Genomic DNA, 25,715 nt, shown 5'->3' on the forward strand with positions numbered 1-25,715 from the left:
TTTTTCATTACTATACGTTAATCTAACCACCTGAAGGCCGTGCGTGGTGGCGGTTGGCAGCAGGGTCTGGTCTGTGGTCAGGCCCTGCGGCCAACATCTACAACCACCTAACCCTGCGCAGCGGACGGCCTTCGGAAATTGGCAGAGGCTGCGGACAACCCCTATACCAACCATACCCTGCAAGGCCCTCCTCTCCAGGCCGATCTCGGCCCGGGGGACCCCATCTCCTAGGGCCCAGTCTAAACATTAAAAAAAATTCAGGGTGGGGGGGCTACACAGCCCCCATCGCCACCCCAGGGACCCTATCCCCTGAGACCCAGGATAATTATATATTTTTATTGGGGAGGGGCCTTGTGGCTCACCTCCCCAGGGCCAATCTTGGCCCCAGGGACCCATCTCCCAGGGTCCAGCATAAACATATATTTTTTTTATTTGAGGAGGGAGGCAGGGGGACCCCCCTCCCCAGGCCAATCTCAGTGCCGGATACTCCATCCCCCAGGCCTGGTCTAATTATTACTTTTTTTATGGAAGGGGGACATGTGGCCCTTCTCCCTAGGGCTGATCCTGGCCCCAGGAACCCCATCCCCCATGGCCCAGCCTAAACATTATTTTTTGGGGGGAGTACCCCTCCCCAGGCTGATCTTAGCCCAGGGGACCCCATCCCCCAGGGTCAGGCCTTCTAAAATTATTATTTTTTGTGGGAAGTGGGCTGTACGGCCCACCTCCCAAGGCCAATCTCGGCTCTGGGGACCCCATCCCCTGGGATCCAGCTTAATATTTTTTTTTTAATTTTTTTTGGTTTTGGGAGGGAGCCATGTGGCCTCCCTCACTAGGGCCCTCTCAGCCCCGGGGACTCCATCCTGCAGGTCCCAGTCATATGACCTGGGTTCCCCCCAAGGGCATCAAGTCACAACATTGGAAACCGTGGGGGAGACAATCGGGGAGATCATTTAGGCCTCCATGGTCCCAGCTGGCTCCCCACCTCCTGTGAAGGCCCCCACTGTCCCAGCTGGCTCCACACCTCCTGTCGGATCTAGCAGTGCTATCACAGAAAGGGAGCTGCTATAGCAGCTCCCTCTCTGTGACAGCTGTTTTCTCTGTGTGCCTGCTTGCCTCTTCATGGGCAGGCAGATAGAGGAAACCTCCAATCCGATGAAGAATGAGCTGTTCATCGGAGCACAGTGTTTTCTGAGACTTGGCGACAGCTGTCAAATCTGCCGTCAAGCCACAGCAAACAGCTATGTCGCAGGGTGGGCACCCGGGACATGGCAGGATCTGCCCTGGGGCTGGCGGTCCCCAGGGCCATCAGTGGCTCCTCAAGGGAGTTCCCCCTTCCACTAATATAGCCCCGTGAAAGTGGTGGTCCCCGCGGCTGTGGTGGAGGCCCCTCCGCACACAATTTCTTAATAGCGCTATGAGGAGGAAGTCCCGGGGCTGTGGGGGGGGGGTCACGCAGACCCCCCACATAGAGTTAGATTAAAGGCCCGGGGAGGTGGTGGTCCCCGGAGCTGTGAGGGGGGGCCACACCCCCCGCATAAAATTAGATTCAAGTCTCCAGGGTGGTGTTGGTCCCTGGGGATGCGGGGCGGGCAGCCCCCCCCTCACAATTCATGAAAGCCCTTGGGAGGTGGTGGCCCGCCCCACATTATATTTGCAATGCCCTCCAGGACTTGGCCCACCTGGGGGCTTCAGAATTACAAAGTATAGGAGCCCGTGCTCCCTTTAAAAAAAAATTAAAAAAAAACACTGATCTGCCAGATTAAAAAAAAAAAAAAATGATCCCTGGGGGTTCCCTTTGGGACCCCAGCACCAGAGCTAAGGGGTCAGGGTGTTTGTACCCTGGCCCCTTTGGTATTTTTATTTTTTATTTTTTTGTGGGACTCAGCTGAAACCGAGTCCCAACATAAGCTGCCAACACTTCCTTGTTGAAGTGTTGGCAACCAATCAGATCTCAGTACGAGATCGGGAGGGCTTATGAATACTTCCCTTCCCTATATATACAAATTTGGATTCATTTGATTTCTCAAAAGCTACTAAACAGATTTACAATAGATAACACAAAGTGCTCTTTCGCGACCAAGAGCTACCTTTCTGCCAAATTTGGTGTAACTCCGTCCAGTGATTTGAGTGCTATTGTTGTTCAAAATCCCTATGGAAAAATGAATGGGGAAAATGCTTTTTGGGACCCCCTTTTCTTCGTCCCCTGCTTGACGGATCACCCAGAAACGTTTAGGGCAGCAGCTGAACTGAGAGTCGTATCTTCTTGGAAAATGTTGTGAAGGTTCATCAGACGGCGCCTAGGTTATTAGCAAAACAAAATATGTTCCTTCTATAGAAACTAGGGTGACCGACACTAGGTAATATATATATATATATATATATATATATATATATATATATATATATATATATATATATATATATATATATTTTTTACATACATAATATATAGATTTGTTAGGCAGATCCATAAGAAGAATTATATATTTTTATATTTTTAAACTGTAATTAATATATATATTTATTTATATATAATATATATATATATATATATATATATATATATATATATATATATATATATATATGTGTGTGTGTGCAAAGAAATGCACAAATATAAATACATACATATAATCATAGAATGCATGTTTACATACAGAGGCATATGTTTTAAATTTGTGTTTTGAATATGGTGGTGATGAAGGAAAGAGCCAACTATTGAGTTGCCTTCTGGAGATAAGATAGTCATCTGTGGCTCTTATGTTTGAGGATAATGAATTGTTTAGTTTGACTGCTTAAACAGAGAAAGATGTACTACCCATGTTTTTTGCTGGAGTTGAGGTTTCTTTGTTGTATGTATTTGGTAATTTTATTCCTAATGCAAAATAGTCATGTTCCATGTATTTCTTTGTGGGTGATGCAAAGCAGCTTGAAGGTGGATCTTCTGGCAACCAGTAACCAATGTAGGGCCCTCAAGGCAGGGGTGATGTTGGCTTGTGGCTTTACATTTAGTAGTAGTCTGATAGCAGAGTTCTGAATTTGTGGTGGTCTTTTCATAGTTAATAAAGATGATCTGTGGTAGAGGCCATTGGAGTAATTCATTTTAAAAAGTACAAGAGAGATAGAAGCTTGGACCTTGTGTGGAAATCCAAAGTGGGGAAACATGCATTGCAGAGTTTTAATAGTAATGAAGTTTGATCTTGCTAACTTATCACTTGGTCATTCAATGATAGCTTGAAGTCCATGGTAATTTCAAGGTGTCTTAGTTCCTTGGATACGTTCGGGGGTGGTCCCAAGTATTCAGGCACAGAGTAGGTCATAATTTTTCCATTCAACACATGTCAGTATTTCAGTCTTGAACACATTCAATTTGAGATGGCTCCATGTCAACCACTGATCAATGGCTTTGAGACAACTGAAGATTTTTGAATATCTGATGTCTTTGGGGCTGTCCAGTTTAGGAAGTATTTGTGTGTCACTTGCGTTGAAAATGTTTTTGATGATTGTTCTGACTCATGTGGCATCAGAGGTAGTTAAAAGAATGTTCTTGAAGCTATGCGGTGGACAAGGGTCAGAAGGGAGGATGTCTGACCTGCTTTCTTTGACAAGATTAATAACTTTAGTTACTGGTATATGTTTGAAGGAATGTAGAGTCAGTGTGCCAGCCTATATTTACAAAGTCACATGGCGTGGCATTTCATGGCCTTGTAAATATGGACCCCTTTCACGCATGACACTGTGTGAAAGGGGCGTTCCATGGGTGTTGCTTGGGTTGTTCCCATGCAACATCAATGGAACGGAAGGAATCTGACGCATTCCTAGATTTACAAGGCAGGGAATGTGTCAGATTCCTATGACACCTCAAGGGTGGCTTAAGAATGAAATATCTTTATTTCTCCCTATTTATTCCTCTATCCATGTGTGCTGCACTCTGCAGCACGCATAGAAAGAGGAAAACACCTCTAGTGATTGATTTTGTGCAGTAAGGTGTCCCTTCCTGCACAAAAACAATCATCCATGAATCGCAGGCACCCCTGCACCATGGTGGAAGGCAGCGTCTTGTGCACCAGCGCAGGGGAAGAGGACATAAATGTGACGTATATTGTAGATACAGTGTATTTCTACTCTTTCCCGGTGGCGCAGGATGACATAGCAAGGCACTTGCTGCGCTGCCCCATGCCCCGGGCCTCATTAATGAGGCTCCTTGATGTAAATACAGTCAATGGTTTCACACACTATAGCAGATGAGGCTCTAGTCTGTCTCTTCATAGAGAATTCATCAAAATGGAGGATGCAGGATACACCATACCACCTGTGCATGAATACATGGAAGATAATCATTGACCAATGTAATGGAAAACTGAATAGTGAAGAGAAATTCATCTCTGACACTGCTTCCTCTCTCTTTCAGTGGGACCTCGTGTGTGAGAAGAAGTGGCTCAATAAAGCGTCATCAACCTTTTTTTTCATTGGGGTCACGGTGGGAGCCATTTTTATTGGTTACCTGTCGGACAGGTACAGTATCGTACATCCATTATCTTCATAATGTGCAAGCATGTTCCTCCATGTGGTAGAACTCTTGCTGATATTAAACAACAGTCACTGTGTGTGGTGCGATGTGTTGTCCACAGAGAAGTATTTGTATCTCCCTTATTTGTATTAAAAAATAAGCATTTGGTGTTGAGGTGGCAGATGGTGGTTGAAATTATAATGGTTTAAGAGATATTTATTCAATAGGTTATAAAAGTCCAAACATAAGAAAAATCTTTTTGCTCATTCACATTAAAACAACTATGAGCAAAACAAGATTTCAATTACATCTTCTTTGTTCTTTTCAGTTTCAAGTTTATCACTCTTCCACCAACATAATAAATAGCTTTTGGAAATGTTTTGTAATTTATTATCCAATTTACCCATCCCTCAATGCCTCAAGATCTCTTTATTTGGGGGGGCGTGGTCTGGCCATGGGTGAAGATGGTCGCCTGAATCTGGTGCTCTGCGAGACGGTAGGCCCTGATCCGGGCGGAGGCGCTCTGAGGCCGTGAATACTACTAATTGAGCCCGAGGACTACTCTACAACGCACTCTGGCTGGGGGACCGTGAGTGGGGTGCCTCTGCCATGTGCATCTCTCCAGTGCTGCTCAAACGGGGTGTGAGCAGGGAAGGCCTACCCAGTCGCACGAGTCCGCGGCCCCGTGTACCGTCAGAGTGCAGCCGGAGAAGATCGAGAGCAGCAACTGCAGATCGATGCAGATGGCCCCTTCCCCAGCACCAGAACAGTAGCGGCGTACAAGGTGAGGACTCTGGCCCTCCTCTGCTGCATAGGGAACCTCCCCTGCCTCCCTGCCTCTTGCCCCCCCTACAACATATGAACACTCAGCAGCATAACGCAGGGCCACTGGGCTCTTCCTATGCTGGTCTGCTCCGACTAGAGGCCCCGCGGGGCGGCCGTAAGTGAATACGGCTGGATATACCCCCGCCCCAGCGCATCAGAACTGTTCTTAGGGCCAGCTGGAGAGTATATAACACCCCTCCCTCCTGCAAAGCCTCAAAAGACCCTGTGACATTACCCTCGTCTGGCTGAACAGAGGTGCTTGGGGAGGCTGCTCACTGTCTTGCACCAAACACCCCTCTTTTCCCTGCCGTCATCGGGGGCGACTGAATGTCACCTACAACAATAGACCGCCGTGAAGCAGGCCCGGCATGAGGAAATCAAGAGTTACGTCTGATGGCATTGTTGTTGAGTGAACATGAGGGGCCTGAACATGGACTGCCGGAGGTGACACAACACCACGAGAGAGGGAAGCCCACAAACAGAGAACGATTGTGTGAGCTCAGCAATGCTCATCCTCCCCACATTCACCATCCTTTAAGGTACTCAGAGACCAGGTGAAGGACACAACGACGGCGTGATCAAGGCAGACAGAAGGCCCAACGTTAGGACCCTCCCAGGAATCGGAAGCACAGAGTAGAAGGCGACATCTCCCTGCCCTCCCAAACAGCCTACCTTCTCTGGGGACACACTGACAACAGAAAAGACTCAATGGCCCCGTGGGCTCCTCACCGCTAAAACACCAGAGCAGCTATACCAGACTTCAGCGGGGGTCACTGACCCCTGCCCCCCTCCTTATGCGATTGCATTAACCCGGCCAGGCTTCGCTTACAGGTCAGGCCAGTCTCGTTGTTCGAGGTGCTTCTATCTAGTAAAGAAAAGGGACATGAGAGTCAGCTCCCACTTCTCCCTCTCCTGCTCACAACTATCCTTTCTCTGCTGCTACACAACATGACATCATTAGCAGAGCCGAGTCCGAGACTTAAGTGTGCGGACTGAACCTATATAATTGGTATTGAGATGCCTGGTAGCAAAACGGCAGGCAAACCCGCTGGTAAGACGACTGCTTTTTTTCTGAAGCCCTCCAACACTCGTGACCCATGATCTCTGCTACAGGACCACCATTGTTGGTTCTATCCCACACCATGGCCAATCCGGAGCAGGAAGCAACTATGGAAAGCATACTTTAGGAGGTCACGGCTGTGGGCTAATGGCTCGAGGGAATGGATTCTGCTATATCCTCGCTGACAGCGGAGACGAATTCCATGCACCTAGACATTGCGAGCTTTCAGTCTCATGTATGAGGGCTAGAGCAATGAGTGATGTCCGTGGAAGACCATATTAATACCGCGCAAGACAGGGACCAGGAACTGTTCTAGTTACGCAGTAAGCTTGTACACTTGGAAGATAGGAGTCGCAGAGACAATGTCCGCTTTCTCGAATTCCCGGAACAAACTGAAGGAACTGACACCCAAGCCTTTTTGTGAGACGTCCTCCCCACGCCAACTAACCTAACCTTCGACCCACCACTGGAGTTTCAAAGAGCACACTGATTGGGCCCAAAACGGCAGTAAGGCAACCTCCGATTATTGCCTGTCTCCTCCGCCATTTGCAGGCCTGTCAAGTCCTCCTAGCGGCTAGATCTCATGGTCCATTTCGAACAGAAGGATATGAAATCTGCATAACGGCAGATTTCTCAAAAGAGACCAACGATCGCCGAAAAGCCTTCCTGTCCATCAGACCCCGGATGCGCCAATTAGATGTGAAATATGGCTTTTTTGACCCAGCAAGAATGTGGATTACAAAAAACGGTATGTCCAAGGACTTTTATGAACCAGAGTACCCGCAGCTTTTTCTGGATAATTTACCACCCCAGTCAATGGAAACAATACCACCAGCCGGGCTAGAGGTCCTGCCCACTGACATATGGAGTGTACTGCCCCCCCCAACGCATAAGGAGGGTAAAAGCCGCCAAGAACTTAACCATCTTCCAGAGGCAGAGACTTGGAGAGGCTTGCACAGACACATGACGACACGGGCCGAGTACTACAGGCAGTGGCGTACAACACTCAGCTATCAGACAGGGACATGTCTCGCTCTTCCCTGAAGCCTATCTCAGATCCTCCAAGAAACCACAGCTAGGATATGAGACGCTTGAGGGTCTGGAGACCTACTTGAGGATTACGATCTCCACTACTGTACAAACAGGCGGATAAGTACTTTGAGTACTTTGTTGAAAGTTATCGTTATGATGTAATGTTGGTTCTATGACATGCTCTAGTTAGGACACAATCAAACTACGGTTGTACCTCATTCTACTCATTTGTCACACTTAGTAGAACACTATTTTGTGATATATAGTACTGCCTCCTCCTCTCAGACACCTGACACCTCTACCCACTCTCTGCTCCCCCCTTTTACCCCTCTCTCTCTGTCGACGCATTTACCGCCTTATCGGTGTATCAGACATCTGCTGGTGAAACAGCAGGAATATGTAATATAACTAAGCAACCGCGACACATGAGCGTAGCAGGATGCAGAGTATGGATTTTGGGCGCTTGAAAGACGGCACTCACCGTGCTCCTAGGCACAATATTTCATGGCGGTGAGCCTCTGATACCCCTCTGCTTGTCCATACTGACACCAGTCCTAGGATGCCCAAACCCACCTATGCCACCACAGTCACTACTCCCATGCAATCTATTAAGTATTGTGGTTGCTTCTAACCATTATAGGGTACCCCTCCATGTGCAGAGGTATTACACCTATCCCTCTAATTCCTTCTCCCTCTCCCCCGGTGCCCCGCCACTTTCTCGCTCCCCTCTATTCTATCGTACTCAGTCCTGAATAACTCTTTCAACTGTCCTACACATAACAGATGGCGCGCTCTGCCCACAATTGGGGCCCCTCCGGCTGAGCGAGTGGGCCTCACAGGTCTAGACTGGAGTCCAAAGATCCAGACAACTGGAGCATTGCTCCTCTCTCTGATCCGGTGCCACTTCTTTCTTTATCTTTCTTCGTATCTAGTTTGCACTCTACTCCCATACCATCTCTTTCTCGCCTTCTTCTTCCCTTTCTTTATTGTATCTTTTCCTTTGCACCCCCCTTCTTTCTCTCCCCTTCCTCTTTCCCTTCCTATCCTCTACCCCCCATTCTAACCACGTCCATTCTCCTCTAATCCAACTGACAGAACATACACCTTCCTATCATCGGTACATGGAACCCAATTGCGTTTGGATTACTTCCTTGTGTCACGCAGCATAGTGGCTCAATTTCAGGATACCTGAATATTGGAATCTGGCATCTCGGACCATTCCCCGGTCCTCTTGACCGTCGTCCATCAATGTAGTTCTCCCCACCCCGGGCCGCAAGCCCTGGTGCTTCGCTGTGCAACGCTACTGTTCCCCTCAGGGCCAAGCACAATTATGGATCCATATGTCTACCTACATGCGTGAAAACGAAGGCACTGTTTCCTCTCAGAGGATCATGTGGGCTGTGGCTAAAGCAACCATTTGCGGGCAAATGATGCAAGATGCGGCACTGGCCAACAGGGATAGAAAAGCCATCAGAAGGTCCTAGAGGACAGAACAATACAGTACCCATCCCTCTCTATGGACGCGCCAGCACCTGGAGCATGCCCAATGAGCTATATACGTCACAGGTCAAATATGCGTTACAATGCCTGCAAGGTGGACACTATGAGCAAGGAGAGAGGTCTGGATGACTTTTAGCGGCACAACATCGTCAGAGAGCGGGTGCACAAGCCATCCCATCTATAACGTCCTCCAGCGGGGAGATACTAACTCGCCTGCAGGAAATCGTCAATGAGTTCACGGCTTTCTAACAATGCCTCTATACTCTGGAAAAAATGGCTAGTCCTGCCCAAATAGAGGCCTTTTTACACAGCACCAACCTCCCCCACCTTTCGGCTGAGGGCAAAGCCCTTCTGACTGGAGAGATTAGCTGGATTGAAATAACACAAGCCATCTCCAACCTCCCCTACCATAAATCACCAGGGGAAGATGGCTTTCTCGCTGAATTTTACAAGTGGGCCGGTGAATAGGCAGTTAGTGCTGTACCTGTGGCCCTTACGGAAGCATGTTGCGAGGGTTCACTGGGTGCAATATACAATAGAGATGGAATCCCCTACTCTGTGGCAGCTATCAACCCATCTCTCTCCTGAACTGAGATATCAAGATCTTGGCCAGTGGCTTGGCTGCCACTTGCGCAAGGTTGTCCAGTCTCTTATCCATCACACCCAAGTGGGATTTGTACCAGGACGTACCTCCAGGAACCATCTGCTCACCCTCTCCCACACCTTGTGGGAAGCCAGAAATCTGCCGGGCGAAGCTGTTGAGCTGTCCCTAGATGCCGAAAAAGCATTCAACCGCATCAAATGAGACTATCTGTTTGCAACTCTGCAAAAATTCGGATTGGGAGACCAATTCATACCCAAAGTCCGTCTGCTCTACGAATGCCCCATGGTGCAAGTCAACTGCGGGGGCTCTCTATACAACCCTTTCTCAATTCGTAGAGGGACGAGGCAGGGCTGTCCCCTCTCGCCACTTCTATTTCCACTGGCAATTGAGCCGCTTACGGCTATGATCCGCCAATCTACGCTGATTACAGGTATACCTTTGAAGGGGGGGTCTCTCAAATCTATTTGTATGCAGATGACATCGTACTAACTCTTGCGGACTTGGGACGTTCCTTACCAGCTCTAATCGAAATCATTGAGGATTTTGCAAAGATATTGGGTTACCGGGTAAACTGGGACAACAGTGCAGCGTTGCCCCTCTCACTATTGACGACACGAGCTGCGATACACGGATATCTGTTTCAAGGTACCCCGAACCGCCTTAAATACCTGGGCATACATGTAAATCGAGGACTAGAATGAATGGTGGCAGATAACCTGGATCTTCTCACTGCTCGCATGAAACTGGACTTTGAGAAATGGGTCTCACTTAGGGCTCTCAATGTGGGGTAGAGTACAAGCTGTGAGAATGGTCACATTACGACGCTTTACATATATGTTGGGTATGATACCCCTCCAAGTGCCCCTCCGGTCCCTGAGATCGATAGATGCAGTGTTCAGAGCCTTCGTGTGGGGCTTAACACGTCCCCGATTAGCATCCGCAAAGCTCATAGCATGCCGCGCTAGAGGTGGTCTGGGGATTCCTTCAGTGGAACATTACGCTCTCGTCCTCCACTTGTCCCAACTAGCATACACGATTCCTGGATTACCAGATCAACCACAGTGGGTTATCACGAAAAGGCAGCTGCTCTCACACCGAGGTGGATTTAGCCGACTATACAATGTCGGTCTGCCCCAGCCTGGCCCAGTCAACCCGATCTTAAAAGCGTTGCATACAGCCTGGAACAGGGCGCATCACCTCCTCGGAATACATTCCTTTTTAAATGCTCAGGCCTGCCCATGGGGCAATGACGGTCCATGCATAGGAGGTGCCTCCCTCGACTGGCCACAAAGGAACCTGGCCGGTAATGATAGCCTGGCTCAGATTATTGATGATGTGGTACTCAAGACGTTTGAGAACTTACGGGAGGAATACAGTCTCCACTCTCATCGGGATTGGCGTTATTTGCAACTTAAACACTGCCTACTCGAGAGTATGGGAGCTGCCCCATGGATAGTCCAGACCTCGCCTTGCCTATCTCAAGACATAGGGCCATCAAAAAGGGGTAATGGCAGGCCTGTATGAGGTAATAACGCTGCATTTATACTCACAACCCCTTCTTGAAACATTACACTATAATTGGCAGACCCGACCACGAAAGGAATATGACCCGGAAGATTGGTTGGACGTAATAGAAGCCCTAGATAAAGGTACTTGAGAAGCCCGGCTGAAGTTCTGTCACTTTAAGATAATCCATGATTGGTACTAGACACCGGTAAAATTACATAAAGTAGGACTCCTACCTCATGCAAACTGTTGGCGATGTCCAGAGGCCCGCTGTGACTTGCTCCACATCCTATGTGAATGTCCTTCGATACAGCTCTTGTGGGAAGCGGTGGGATCCACTCTCAGCACTTCTTTACAACTCCAGTCACCGCTCTTCCCCTCTCTAATACTCCTACACAACACGGGATCACTCCACACCCTGTCCCGACCTCAACAGAGGCTGCTCCATACGGCGCTAGCGACAGCTAAGATATGCGTCCTCCGCCACTGGAGGTCAACCGTGCCCCCTGCTCCAGCGGAGTGGATAGGGGCAATGGTCCGTATAGCCACATGCGAACGGGTCATTTACAAATTACAGGATAGGCAGCCCTATTCAATCAGATATGGACTCCCTTTCTCACAGAGACACCATCATTCGCACCCTGCCTGTTGTTCCTACCCCTCGCCCCTACTAGTCATTAGTCACTAGTCATTGTTAGTCACTGCAACTTCAGTCTCCTCCCTCCACCCCCCTGCCCCCACCCATCTCTCCCTTCCCCTTTCCAGAGCCTTCCTTACCCCACCAACAATCAATGAGCGGGCACTGAGCGGGCGTTGGGTGTTCAACGGCCCTGAGGCATTGGATTGATGTGTGTACCTCTGACTCCCACCCTTCCCTCTTCCTCAACTCATCACTCTTCAAACTATGCCTTTCTCTCTCTGTGTTCTCTTTCTTAGAACGTAGACTTTATTTCCTCAACTCTCCCTGTGTAGTCAGTACCCTCATTACCCAATATCCTCCTTCGCAAACTATCCCTTAACAGCACAAAGGCCTTTACTATCCTGACACCAAATGTATCTATCACACCCTCCCAACGAAATGTAACAAAATGTAACATTAAGTTATAGATGTATCTCATTCACTATTGGGCCACCTGTCCTTCAAACCAGAAGGAATGATCTGATGGTATGCTCGACGACGACTGTTATTCTATACATTCTCTGCATTCCACTCTGCCCCGTAGGGGCTACAGGTGCGGCTGCCTATAAGTTCTCTACAGACCTCCACCATCATGGATTATGACCACCGGCACTCGGCCTAAAGGAAAGAAGGCTCACTCCACATGCTATTGGTCAGCAGACATGCCATACGGATGTTGTAAGGGGGACACCACGCCAGGATTTTACGAAACCCTGTGGCGCGATGGGCTCTAGGGGTTTACTCATCAGCAGAGACAAGTCACTCCCCCAATTCAATTCAATGTAACTGTGCCTGTGTCTTCTACCCCCCTCTCTTGAAGATCCCTCCTCCCTCCCCCTTTTGGCCCCTCTGTCTTTTTTCTTTCTCTCTCTCCCTCTTACTCTAAGCCCCTCCCCTCCACACAAAGGTTTAAAATAGTCGTTATTCTTATCTGTCCTTCACTACAACCATGATGATGTATTTAAATGGCCTATGTATCTGTACCTCCTTTTTTAGAACTGTAGTATTTCTCTAATAAAAAAATTCAAAAGAAAAAAAAGATCTCTTTATTTGTACATTGCAATACGTTATATATAATTTTGCAGGCACTACGAGATACATTGATTTGCCAAGAATCACAGGATGTTGTGCCAACACCAGGACTCGAGCCTGGTTCACTAGTTCCAAAGTCAGCTGGTCCCTCAGTTAAACAACATTCCATTTTGTGCTACTCACTCTTATTCTCAGTGTGGGCTTTTCTGCACCTTTTCCTCAAGAGAATAACACTTTAGCTAATGGTCAGAGTACCACCCTGACTGTGAAATGCAACTTCACCTGTGTTTTTATTATCCACTCTTTCAGTGGACAACATGCTAAAGAAATCCTCTTGCTGTATAAAAAAATCTACCTATCCCATTGTCTGTCTAAACTAACTACATGGGCTTGCACATGTGCATTACTAGTATACTCCAGCTTCCCATGAAGCCCTGCCCTTTTGAGTCCCTTGTCTCCCAACCACCCAGTGATTAGCCATGCAAACTCTTGCAGTAACCTGTTGAAGCTCTTATCTCATAAGCGTGAGGCCGGTTTCCTTTTCCTTCACCAGAGCTCCATCCACCTGCACTGGCTTTGTCGTCCATTTTTCCTTTCATCTATTCTTTCACAATGTAGGCTTCTTCCCCTTACTCTCTCCTTACTCTCCCATTTAACTACAGGTTTAATGTGCCTCCTATACTCTCTTACTTCAGGTTCTAAAATCCTTTCACTTCATCCACTTACCTTGATTCCAAAACATTAGTCAGATGCTCCTTCAACAAAGGCAGAGAGCACTTCATTAGCCAGTTTTGAGTTGTGCAAGGCTAACAGAGGGGCTTTCAGCAGCACCATCTTCCATTCCTGTCCTCCACCAGGCCTGCAAATCGCTGCCAGATTAACCCAGGCATGACATGATGAGCTCCGCATGTCGAACTTGGAGAGGCTTAATGATATGGCAGGTGCACTAAATGTGAATATTGGACAATATATTTTAATGAGGATCACACACTTGACAATCGATCAATCAATCAATCTGTAGATTAGCAAAGCACTTCTTGTCACCCGTGAGTGTATCCAGGTGCTGGCAGGGTCCAGTTAATTAGCCAAATAGCCAGGTTTTCAGGGACTTTCAGAACTCTAGAAGAGATGGGGAGGTCCGGAGATACAAAGGTAGCTCATTCAATGTCTTTGCTGCTAAAGAGGAGAAGGGGTGACCTGCGCATCAGCTATGTCGTATGCGGGGGGTGAGGGTTAGAGAAGTGTGCTAAGTGGAGCCAGGCAAGCAGGAGTGGAAACTGGACATCTGCATAGGGGAATGCTTGGGCTGGCCATGGTGGACAGAGCCAAGATCAACTTTCATCAGGAAAGGCGGGGATGACATTGGGCAGATCAGCACAGCACTGGCTTTATCAGTAAGTGTATACAGAGCTGACACTGAGGCTATTATATGGAGTTTAACTAAATAGAGGACAGAGATGGACAATCCTGTGGTGCATTAGTTAAAGTGAGTTCCATTAGAGAGCATACTAAGAGTATGAGGGCTCATCCCAGTGTGTTTGCCAGGCCCTTATCTCTCAGTGAACCCTTCAATAAACCCCTGGTATTTCCCTTTGAGTCTCTTCATTTGTCACCAAGGCCCTACCTGGCAGCTTGTTTTGGATCTGCCCATTTCTACCAGCCCTCATACCCTTCTGCATGCTCTCTGATGGAACTCCCTTTGACTAATGCACCACAGGACCATCCATCTCTCTCCTCTATCTAGTTAAGGTCTTGCAGAATAACCTCTATGCCAGCTCTGTATCCAGGATATACACTCACTGATAAAGCAAGTGCTGTGACCTTTGACCTTTGTGGCCACTGGATCACTCCTCACGCGTACAGCGACACCCAGCTGTCCCCGTGTCCTCCCCTCCCCGCCCTCGCTGCTCCCTGCTGGCCATCCCTGGTGTCTAGCGGTAAGCGCCTTCTTGGAGTCACTGTGTGTGTTTACCTTGTCCTGACTGTATTTACAGTGTCTACCCTGTCTTAACCACAATAGCCGTGTTTTGCCTTGTCTCCTCTGTAATCTCCGTGTTTTACCTTGTCTCTTTGTGTTTTGCCTTGTCTCTCTGTGTTTTGCCTTGTCTACTCTGTTATCTCAGTGTTTTGCCTTGTCTTTCTGCAACTCGCAAGTTGTGCCTTGTCTCCTCCGTAATTCCCGCGTCTGCCTGATCTTGTATGCATCTGCCAACTGTTCTCACCACTCCTACTGCGCCCGTTCCTTTCTTTTTTGCCGCCCTCTGTGCCTCCCCACCCCCAGCGCCTCGGCTCCCCCGAGCCGTCTCCTTTCCCGCCACTGCATCCCTGCGGCCCCGCCCCCCTCGAGCCCCCATTCGTTCACGCCTCCCGCCTCCCAGCTGCTCCTCCCCTTCTTAATGGCGGTTGCGCCGGAGGCGCGCCAGAGGCAAGCACGTCTGCGCCCGTCCGCGCCAGGACCTGCGCCCAGCGCCACCCCCCCTGGTCCACGGAATCCCCGCACCTCCAGACACCACTACACTGCCAGCGACCTCAACGCACTCAACCCTGGCCGCTCCACAGCATGCTTCCAGTCCTCACCAAAGAACACCCACTGACCCTTCTCCTGCCACAACTGCAGATTTACCTGCGACAGAACCACCAAACCTCCAAAGACCAGAACCAACCACCTCCACTGCATACTCCTTAACGCCCGCTCCGCACGCAAGCACGTCATCGAGCTCTGGGACCTGCTCGACACCTCAGCCCCGGCATGGCCTTCCTTACCGAAACTTGGTGGAACGACTCCTCGGTTCCCGACATCGCCATAGCCATCCCGGAGGGCTACAAGATCACCCGCAGGGATCGCACAACCGGAATCGGAGGAGGAATAGCCATCGCCCACAAGACCACCCTTAAGGTCCACACCCATACGGACGACACCCTCAAGACCGCCGAACATCTGCACTTCCAAATACACACCGACCCCAACACCACCCTCAGAGGAACGCTCGTCTACAGACCCCCAGGACCACGGGCACCCTTCAGCGACTCCATCTCTGACCTCGCCAGCGCCCACGCACTCACCTCTACAGACTACATACTCCTCGGGGACCTCAACTTCCACCTCGAGAACAACAACGGCGTCAACTCCACCACCCTGATCAACAACCTCTCCAACCTCGGCCTCAGACAACTTGCCACCACACCCACCCACGCAGCCGGCCACACACTTGACCCCATCTTCTCCACAAGCGCCCACATCACCTTCAACCACACTACCAAACTCCACTGGACCGACCACCACTGCATCCACTTCACCTTCCAGTAACAGGTCAAGCACCACCGTACCCTACAACCACCCCGCCGCCACTGGAGCAAAGTCACCCAAGACCAGCTGACCAGCGCCCTTGCCCAGAACCCGCCCAACGACCCCACCGACCCAGACACCGCTGCCCACAACCTCAGACAGTGGTTCAACGACTGCGCCAACTCACTCGCCCCACTCAAGAAGACCTCCAACAACCAAGCCACCAAGAAAGCCACCTGGTTCACCGAAGAGCTCCAGACCTCCAAGCGCATCTGCCGGAAACTTAAGAATAAATGGCTCACCGAACACACACCCGACAGCCTCACGACCCACAAAGACGCCACCCGCAGACACCACCAACTAATCAGACTAGCCAAAAGATCATCCTTCAAAGACCGCCTAGATAACAACGCACACAACAGCAAAGAGTTCTTCAGCATCGTGAAAGAACTCTCCAACCCCAGCACCAACATCAACGACATTCCACCCTCACAAGAGCTCTGCGACTCTCTGGCCACATTCTTCCACCAAAAGATCACCGACATCCACAACATCTTCAACACCACAGCCGCCCCCACCACGCCAGACACCACCCCGCTAATACCACCCGCTCCGATCGCCTAACCTCCTGGGCAAACGTCAGCGACACCGAGACACACAAATTCATGAACTCCATCCACTCCGGATCTCCGTCAGACCCATGCCCCCACCACGTGTACAACAAAGCGAACGTAGCCATCGCTCCCCAACTACGGAAGGTCATCAACATCTCCTTCGAAACAGCAACATTCCCGGAAAGCTGGAAGCACGCCAAAATCAACGCCCTACTTAAGAATCCCAAAGCAGACCCCCAGGACCTTAAGAACTTCCGACCCATCTCCCTACTCCCGTTCCCTGCGAAGGTCAGAGAGAATATCGTCAATGCACAATTGACTCGCCACCTCGAAAACAACGACATCCTGGACCCCTCCCAGTCTGGCTTCCGACAAAACCACAGCACCGAGACCGTGCTCCTCGCCGCCACAGACAACATCAGACGCCAAATGGACAACGGCGAAACTTCAGCCCTCATCCTCCTGGACCTATCAGCCGCCTTCGACACGGTATGCCATCACACTCTGAGAACCCGCCTCTCCGAAGCCGGAATACAAGAGATAGCCCTCGAGTGGACTACATCCTTCCTCTCCGACAGAACCCAGAGAGTCCGCCTCCCTCCCTCCCTTCCGCTCCAAAGCCACCAAAATCATCTGCGGCGTACCCCAGGGCTCATCCCTCAGCCCAACATTATTCAACATCTACATGGCACCCCTCGCCCAAGTAGCCCGCCAACACAACCTCAACATCATCTCCTACGCCGACGACACCCAGCTCATCCTCTCCCTCACCAAAGACCCGCACACCGCCAAGTCCAACCTCCACGAGGGAATGCAGGCCGTTGCCGAATGGATGAGAAACAGCCGCCTGAAACTGAACTCGGACAAGACGAAGGTCCTCATCCTCGGACCCAACCCCTCCGCCTGGGATGACTCCTGGTGGCCAACATCTCTAGGAACCCCACCAACACCTACCGACCAGCACGCAATCTGGGCTTCATCCTCGACTCCTCCCTCTCCATGTCAAAACAGGTCAACGCAGTCACCTCCTCCTGCTACAACACTCCCCGCATGCTCCGCAGGATCTACAAGTGGATCCCAGCAGACACTAGAAAAACAGTGACGCAGGCCCTCGTCAGCAGCAGGCTAGACTACGGCAACGCACTCTACACAGGCATACCGACAAAACAACTACGGCGTCTCCAATGCATCCAAAACGCCTCCGCCCGACTGATCCTCAACGTACCCCGCCACAACCACATCACACCCCACCTGAGAGACCTCCACTGGCTCCCCGTTGAAAAGAGGATCCCTTTCAAGCTCCTCACCCACGCACACAAAGCACTCCACAACACCAGACCTGCCTACCTCAACAACAGACTCAGCTTCTACACCCCCACCCGCCAGCTCCGCTCCGCAGACCTCGCACTCGCCACCGTCCCCTGCATCCACGAAAGACATCCGGCGGCAGATCCTTCTCCTACCTCGCCACCAAGACATGGAACACTCTCCCAATCAACCTGCGACGGACCCAGGACCTACTCGCCTTCAGAAGACTCCTCAAGACCTGGCTCTTCGACCAGTAGCAGCTTGACCCCCCCCCCCCTCAGCGCCTTGAAACCCTAACGGGTATGTAGTGCACTCTATAAATAGATTGATTGATTGATTGATCGAGTGCTGAAGTGGCCATTTTCATCCCTGCCTAGCTTAACTTAAGAGGCAGTGTGTTAACTCAAACAGTAAGACAGTGAAAACATCACACAAAAAGATACCACACCTGGTTAGAAAAATAGCACTTAATTTCAGCTAATTAATGGGCTACCTAAGGCCTACCTTAGGGGTGACTTATATGTAATACAAGAGGAGTTTAAGGTGTGGCAAGGGGTTTCAATGCCAAGTTGACATGGTAGTGTAACACTGCATTCAGGCTGCAATCGGCCCCTTAATTTGCTAGTGAGTTCCTAGTAAAGCAGTACTACATGTACCCAGGGCCTGTAAATTAAATGCGACTCATAGACCTGCATCACTAATTGTGCCACCCACTGACGTTGCCCTTTGAATCCTGTCCCAGCTCTGCCATTGCAGCCTGTATGCAGTTTTAAACTGCCAGGTTGCCCTAGCAAAACATAAACATCCCATAGGGCAGGGTGCAGTGCATTTAAAAAGTCAGACATGTATGTTTAAGTTTTACATGTCCTGGTAGTGAAAAACTCACAAATTCGTTTTAATAGGAAGGTATATCATGGCAGTGCCATACTTCACAACAATATCCAGGATTCAGATCTTTCTATAAGATCAGAAGAGATCAGGCAAAAAGATATAGCTGACTGGAACATGGACGCTATTATAGTACTGTGTGTCCTTCATTTCTGTTGAGGGATGGGACTTCAAAGGCCTACAGGGCAGTGCAACATTTCCCTGTTGTTTGGCTTCCTCCGCTTGCAATCAAGTTTATCTCCCGGTTTCTGCATCCCTTCAGTTTGTTGTGCGCTTCCTTTCTGAGTTCCCTGTCACCTTGACCTTTTTCCAGTTAATCACTATTGATCTCTTGGTTTCCTTTTCTTATTTCCTCCAGGTCTTGTTTCCCTTACCTTCTCGGTGGATGTTCTCCAATATCTACTGCTAGTGCTTCCTTCATTTCACCACAGCATCCTATTTCTCTCATTGGCACTTTTGGATCCAGACCGTATTCATGGTAGAGTTGGTGCAAGTGGCAGAATGAGGGATAAGCTTATAATGCCATATTCTCAGAGCACTGGGCGGACATCTGTTTGCTTGCAGAAAACATGTCGTGATTGCTTGTCTCTCTTCTGTTAAGATCATGGAGCAGTGGTTTTTTAGACAATTCAAGGATGCTGATGGCTTTATCCTAAACCAGTGTTTCAGATGTATTGCTCTTTATCCAATGATCCCTTTTTCCCTGGGTTCCGAACATATTATTATTGTTCAAAACCTGGTTGAGTTGTCAGCTGTTTCCACTTGCGGATTTCTACCCTTCAAACTAATGTTCTTGTACTGAAGGCACTGGTTTTGATGAAAGTAAATTCAGTGTTGTTATTTTTTAATTCTGCTAACCACATCTTAAAACAATAGGCGTCCTGCACAAAGGCATTATATTGCAAATGCTTTTCAATAAGTTAATGCAAATGCTCAGTTTGTCTGTATGAGGATGACAATTCGTTGAGAAGAAAACTTCCATATCCAATTCCTTACACAAGACAGACCAGAACCTTAATGTAAACTGAGGACATCTATCAGACATCAAAGCTTATGGAATTCTGAACAAATTAATAATATAATTTGCAAAAAATCTGTGCTAACTCCTTGCAAGATGAAGCCCAGTAATCAAACATCTTTGTTAAATTATCAACAACCAGGATCATAGCACAGTTTTGACTCTCTGGTAATTCCACAATAAAGTTCATAGACACTAAACTGTCGGGGGTTGAGTGGTGCAGGCAATGGCCTAAAGGTACCATAGATCTTGTGTGCTAACTTTAAATCTGAGCATAACTAGCATATGTCTGCACACATTGCTTAACATAAATTAACTCCAACCAAAACGGCTATTAACAATGGCAAAGGTTTCAGCAATTTCTAGATGCCCCCTGTTTTACAAAAATGAGACAACTCACAGCCTGTTTTCTTAACTGTGCAGAAACAAGTTGCAGTCTCTTCTTGTGGGACATCAATCAAATCAAACAAATCTTCTTGTAATGACTACTATCATATTCTAAAGGAATCATGCGATTGTGAAATTGGAAAGGCCCCAAAGATTACCTTAAACCCAATACTGCCCAAGCTCTTCAGGAATCCATTTCTTCAATAATTGAGTAATAGAAATGATTGATCAAATGTAATGCCCCTGTAATTTCCTGAGGCTCCTGGATCTAAAAGTCCTCAAACAACCTTTTTAATCTCCACCGGTCAAGATCGTTTTCATGAAAAGTTTGATATGAATGATTGAGGGCTGCAAAGGATTCAATATCCAAGTTGAAATTGACTTACATTCTTCGCTCAACAAGGCAACTACTTTCATTGTCAAGGAACCCAGTTTTCCAACAGTTTTTTACTTTTCTCATTGTGATGCATCTGCTAATGGTCTTTTAGAGGCCTTGGTTTTACTCTGGCAATCTTTAACAAAATGTCTAGATTGGCCACAATACATACATTGTTTTTTTAAGTTTCAAGTACTCCTGTTTCCTCTGTAGAAAGCAGGTATTTAATACTACCTAATTAATGAGCTCCAAAACCTCTGTATCACTTTTCTCTTTGATTACTTAAATGCACAATACACATTTTAATACCATTCTAGTTTTTCACAGAGCATGTCTCACCTAAATGATGATCTACTTGTTGCACTAAAACCTATGAGCTCCTCACACTTCATAGTAAGCTTTAATACTTGTGCCAGTACATCTGTTAATTTACCTAGTAACCCTTGGTAAAATAAAGTGGACCTCTCCTTTTCAGGCCAAGCAGTTTATATCACTAAAAGATAAGAGGTAATCATGTAACTCACTAACACGTAATTAAATTCTTTAAATTCAACAACTTGAGATCTAAGAAAAGAACATGCTTCCTATCAAATATATTTTCGTGTTCTTTCACAGAACTCAGAAAAATTTATCATATCCCAAACCATGATTATTCTCTGTTAATCATCCCTTTGGATATAAATAATTTCTCTGAGTTCTGTGAACAAATGTGAAATTAATTTGATAGGAAATAGCAAACTTTTTTCTTAGATCTGAAGTTAGCAGCATTCCTGCTCATATAAGACAAGACAAAGGCTACCTTGGATTGATCATCTGGGAATGTCATAGGTTTACACAGGAAATGTTGTTGAACTTGTTTAAGGAGCAATGACAACGTCTAAGGGTCTTTAATAAATCTCTCAGGGTTGTGCCAAGGTATAACAGGTAGCACTCAAGCATACAACTGTACATTAGACTTACACTCTCTTATAGGAGGCAGTAAGGCCTGTTGATCAATAACCTCAGGTTCGGCAGGTAGCAGTAAATGCCAAGCCTCTTCACTTTAATAAGGTTTTAATAGATGTCTTAGTTTTGTTTAATCTGTATTCATTCATGTTATAGAACTGTACTTTCAGTTTTCATTGAATTGACCTGTTACCATATCTAGAATGTAAGATAATTTGGTAGCAGAATCCATCATTCAATTCAGAAAGGTAACTAGGCAACTTATTCAAGGTGCATTAACCTGGAAATCTGGATTCAACAGGAGTGATGATGGTTTCCACACTTTGAGAAACACACAGCCGGTCCCACACTGTGATCATAGGGATTTGTACTAGGTCTGGGGAAAGGGGAATGAGATTAGAGAGAGAAACTGTGGCACTCTACAGCGTCACACACCTGGTTGCACAACTGGACTTAGTCGGCACTATAGGAGCATTTATATCTAAAAAGTAAAGGTGATCTTTAACATGACTACAATTTGAACAATGAAGTTTGAAATGTAGATACCTACTATATACCCAGTGACACTCTCTGTATTTCCACTGTCTCTTATATTGTGAAACTCCATCTTTCCACTCCTGAGGAGCCAAAACACAATTAAGTTTGATATAGTAACTCTGAATCACAAGTAGGGTTAATATTGATTATTTACTAATGAAAGCTACCTAATTGTGATTGGTTTACATTCAGAGTGGCAATCAAATAGCTGTAATATTAAACATATTTGTTAGTGCTTCATCTTCTGAAAACCACAAGTGTAGTCTGCATTCTTGCAAGATACTCCTCTGGTTCCAGGAGGGCTTTCATCACTTCACTAAAGAAATAATTACAGAATTATAGCAAAAGGTCTTGGCTGGGACTCTATGGGACACAAGAAACTTGTACTCTCTGCTTTCACGTTGGCCTTCACTATTGGCAAGTCTTGTGAGTGTCCTTTTGATTTATGTGACATGTATTCCTTCTTGTCGTTAGTCAAATGTTCCACAAAATTCTTCCTTCTGGGATGTGAGTCTTCAGGCTAGGCAGCATGCACTGCCCCTGCACACTCTCCATCTTCTTCTTCTGCTGAAGACATGCACAACCATGAGCCTCAGAGTAGCAGTCTGTGCGGGAACTGCGTGGAAGGGGAAATGCAAACCTGACATAAACCAAGGAAATCCTTTGTGTATAATTTTTTTTTACTGGACCTGGATCAAAGAGATTTGCAAAGATTGAGCACCTTCATGGTTTTCTGCAGCTCCGGAATATTTCATGACTTTCAAACAAATTATTTTTCATTGGTATAACAATGCGGACTACTGAAGACTGCATGGTGTTTACTACTCATTTTTGGAAGTGACTTCAATATTTTACTCGACAAGGCAGCTCCTTTGCCAAGAAATCTAGAAGCTTATTTACAAGCCCCTGTGTGTGCTGGTAGAACGTCACTTTTAGTGACAGTCTGGCAGCATATACTGCAGGGCCATATCTACAAGGCTACGTAAAGCCGCCCTGCATAGCTTGTCATGGCCTAGTAGATATGGACAGAGTCAATATAGTAGAACATTGCCTCAACCTGATGCGTGCCATGGGCGTTATGGTGGGTGTTCCCACGTAACACGCATGACATTTCACACATTCATAGATTGATGAGATTTCATGAATTTGGGAATGCGTCAAAAGCTTTTGCTCCCCAGGGAGACGTAAAGGAGATGCAAGAAGGAGAAATACATTTTTTTTCCTTGTTTTCCCTTTTTCTATGTGTGCTACAGCACACATAGAAAGAGGAAAACGCCTCTCAGGATTGTTTTTGTGCAGGAAGGTGTCTCTGCATAAGCGCATGGCAGCCCATTGTGTGACAGCGTAGGGGAAAAGTACAGGAATTCTATGTAATTCATGGAAATAGCGCATTCCTACCCCTTTCTTTTGATGCAGGGCATCGCAGGAAGACTTCTTGTAGCGCTGCCCTGCGCCAAAACCGCGTAAATGAGGCCCTGAGTTTTCTGCTGTCTGTTGCCTCTTTGTGTGTCATTACTGACGCTTTACTCTAGGTTTACTCTGACAGGCCTTAACAAAATTATCTTCATGAGTTCTGTGTCTTCTTTTGAAATGGGGACCTTTACACTCCCTAACTTCATCGGTTTAGGCTCTGCTGAGTTTCTAGTCTCTTCCAACTTTGGATGTACTACTTGTACCTTAGTCTCTGCTTTGGGTTTGTCTGAACAGGATTTGGCTAAATGCTAAGCAGACCACTACTGAGCCTATACAATATACACACATAGGAGGATTTACCACCTGTTCCAATTTTTTATTTATTTCACTTTGTAGCCCTTTATTAAATACTGGTGCTGTTTTCTCTTCAGGCCAACCAGTCTAATCAACTAAATGATTAATTGTGGCAATATACCTCAACAAATCTTAAATGCCCCACTTTAAGTTTTTTAAGTTCATTAATTTATTATCCAGAGAAAGAATGTGTGACTCTCTATCAAAAAACTTTGGGCCAGATTTACAAAGCCTTATCGCTATCAAAGCCTCACTTTTTGTGACACTCCGGTGGTGCTATGTGCTGCACCATATTTACAAGCTGGTGTTAAGCTTAAGCCTCTTTTTGGCCCCTAAGGTCACCTTGTAAATATGGACCCTTCACACGCACCACTTTGTTTGGAAGGGGCGTGCAATGGGTGTTGGCTGTGGGCATGCCACAGCAACACTCATTGCATTTTGACGCTGCCCAAGAAAAAAACCCACAAGATTTAGTTAACCTGAGGCAGCGCCAGAATATAATGCCACCCTTTGGGTGATGTTAGCATGGTGTAACAAGGAGAAATGTTTTGATTTCTCCTCATTTTTTGATCTTTCATAGAAAGAGCAAAAGGTCATTGAAGATTGTTTTTGTGCAGGAAGGTGTCCCTTCCAGCACAAAAATAATCTCCCCCTCAGGGCAGCCAACCGTGCACCATGATGCAAGGGTGGCTACGTTGGCTTTGCAGCAAATTTTGTGCTGGCGCAGGGGGCAACACATGGGTGTGTCATATTTTTTTAAATATGGGGCATCTCTGCGTTTTGAGAATGATGGAGCTCAGTGCTGCCAAATTTGGCACAGAGTTGCAATCCGTCATTCTCTTGTAAATCTGGGCCTTTGTCTGCAAAAGGCAAAGCGGTTACATAATGATGGATTGTTTATCCCTACTGATGGGATGCTCCATTTAGCAGCATTTCCACTTACATATTACAGAACAAAAGCTACCTTAGTTTAGTCATCATAAAATACCACAGAATTGCACATAAAATGCAATGACACTGATTAAGGAATAATTCAAACTTCTTTGATTGCCATTAAGTCTCTTTGGAGGTGCTAAAGTATGTTGGGTGTTACAAGTGGATATATATGAGAATGAACCTTCGAATCTCATAACGAGGTCGTAAGTCCCAGGGATCTGTGTTTTTAGAAAATGAGGGGAATGGCACTTGGCTAACATCTTTCTGTTCTGTCTTTTTCATGACACCTATTTTTTGTTTGCCTGTGATGCTTTAGTCTCAGGCCAACCCGAACTTTCCCCATAGGTTACTTTATCTAAGAGTTGAGACAGTAGTATCAAGATCTATCATTCACCCCGAGTATAAAGTAAGGGTGGACGGCGAGCTCCGCTTTGCTTCTGAGCTGATGAAGTTTTTGACACTCGGTGCTCCGCTTGGAGTGGGGAGTTCAGCTAAAAACTCTGGTAGTCCCACCAGCAGAGCAGAGCTCACAGCGTGCACACTGCAGCCCAGTTAAGGGCCACACAGCACAAGCACAGATTGTCTGCGCTTGCGCTGTGTAGACCATAACTGGACGGCAGGGCGCACTCACCTGACGTCAGTGGAGCTGCTCGCCAGCATCTCCAGAATGGATTTCATGCGCAGGGGACAGAGGGAGGCAGAGAGCCAGGCCATGGCGCTGGCAACGAGGACCCCTTGGGAGAACTCAGGTTAGTCCTCGTTTTTTCTTTAATGTGCCCACTGGCCAGGGCCGTAGGCAGAGAAAGCTGCAGTTTCAAGCCTCTTGTGCACCGGGCTGCCCAGACCTCTTGTGCACCGACCTGTCCTGTGTGCAGTACTACTATTCTGTTCATCTCTATGTCCAC

General features: G+C 47.3%; 1 protein-coding gene across 1 annotated transcript in view; it reads left to right on the plus strand.

Annotated features, from left to right (window-relative positions):
* Positions 1-25,715, plus strand: part of LOC138296881 (solute carrier family 22 member 7-like) — a 211,896-nt gene that overhangs the window by 51,324 nt on the left and 134,857 nt on the right. The window contains exon 3 of the mRNA XM_069236375.1: positions 4,412-4,515. Within this exon, the coding sequence (XP_069092476.1) occupies positions 4,412-4,515 (104 nt within the window). The remainder of the gene's footprint in view (positions 1-4,411; positions 4,516-25,715) is intronic.

The sequence above is a fragment of the Pleurodeles waltl genome, chromosome 5 (genome assembly GCF_031143425.1).
Source record: "Pleurodeles waltl isolate 20211129_DDA chromosome 5, aPleWal1.hap1.20221129, whole genome shotgun sequence".
Lineage (NCBI taxonomy): Eukaryota > Metazoa > Chordata > Amphibia > Caudata > Salamandridae > Pleurodeles > Pleurodeles waltl.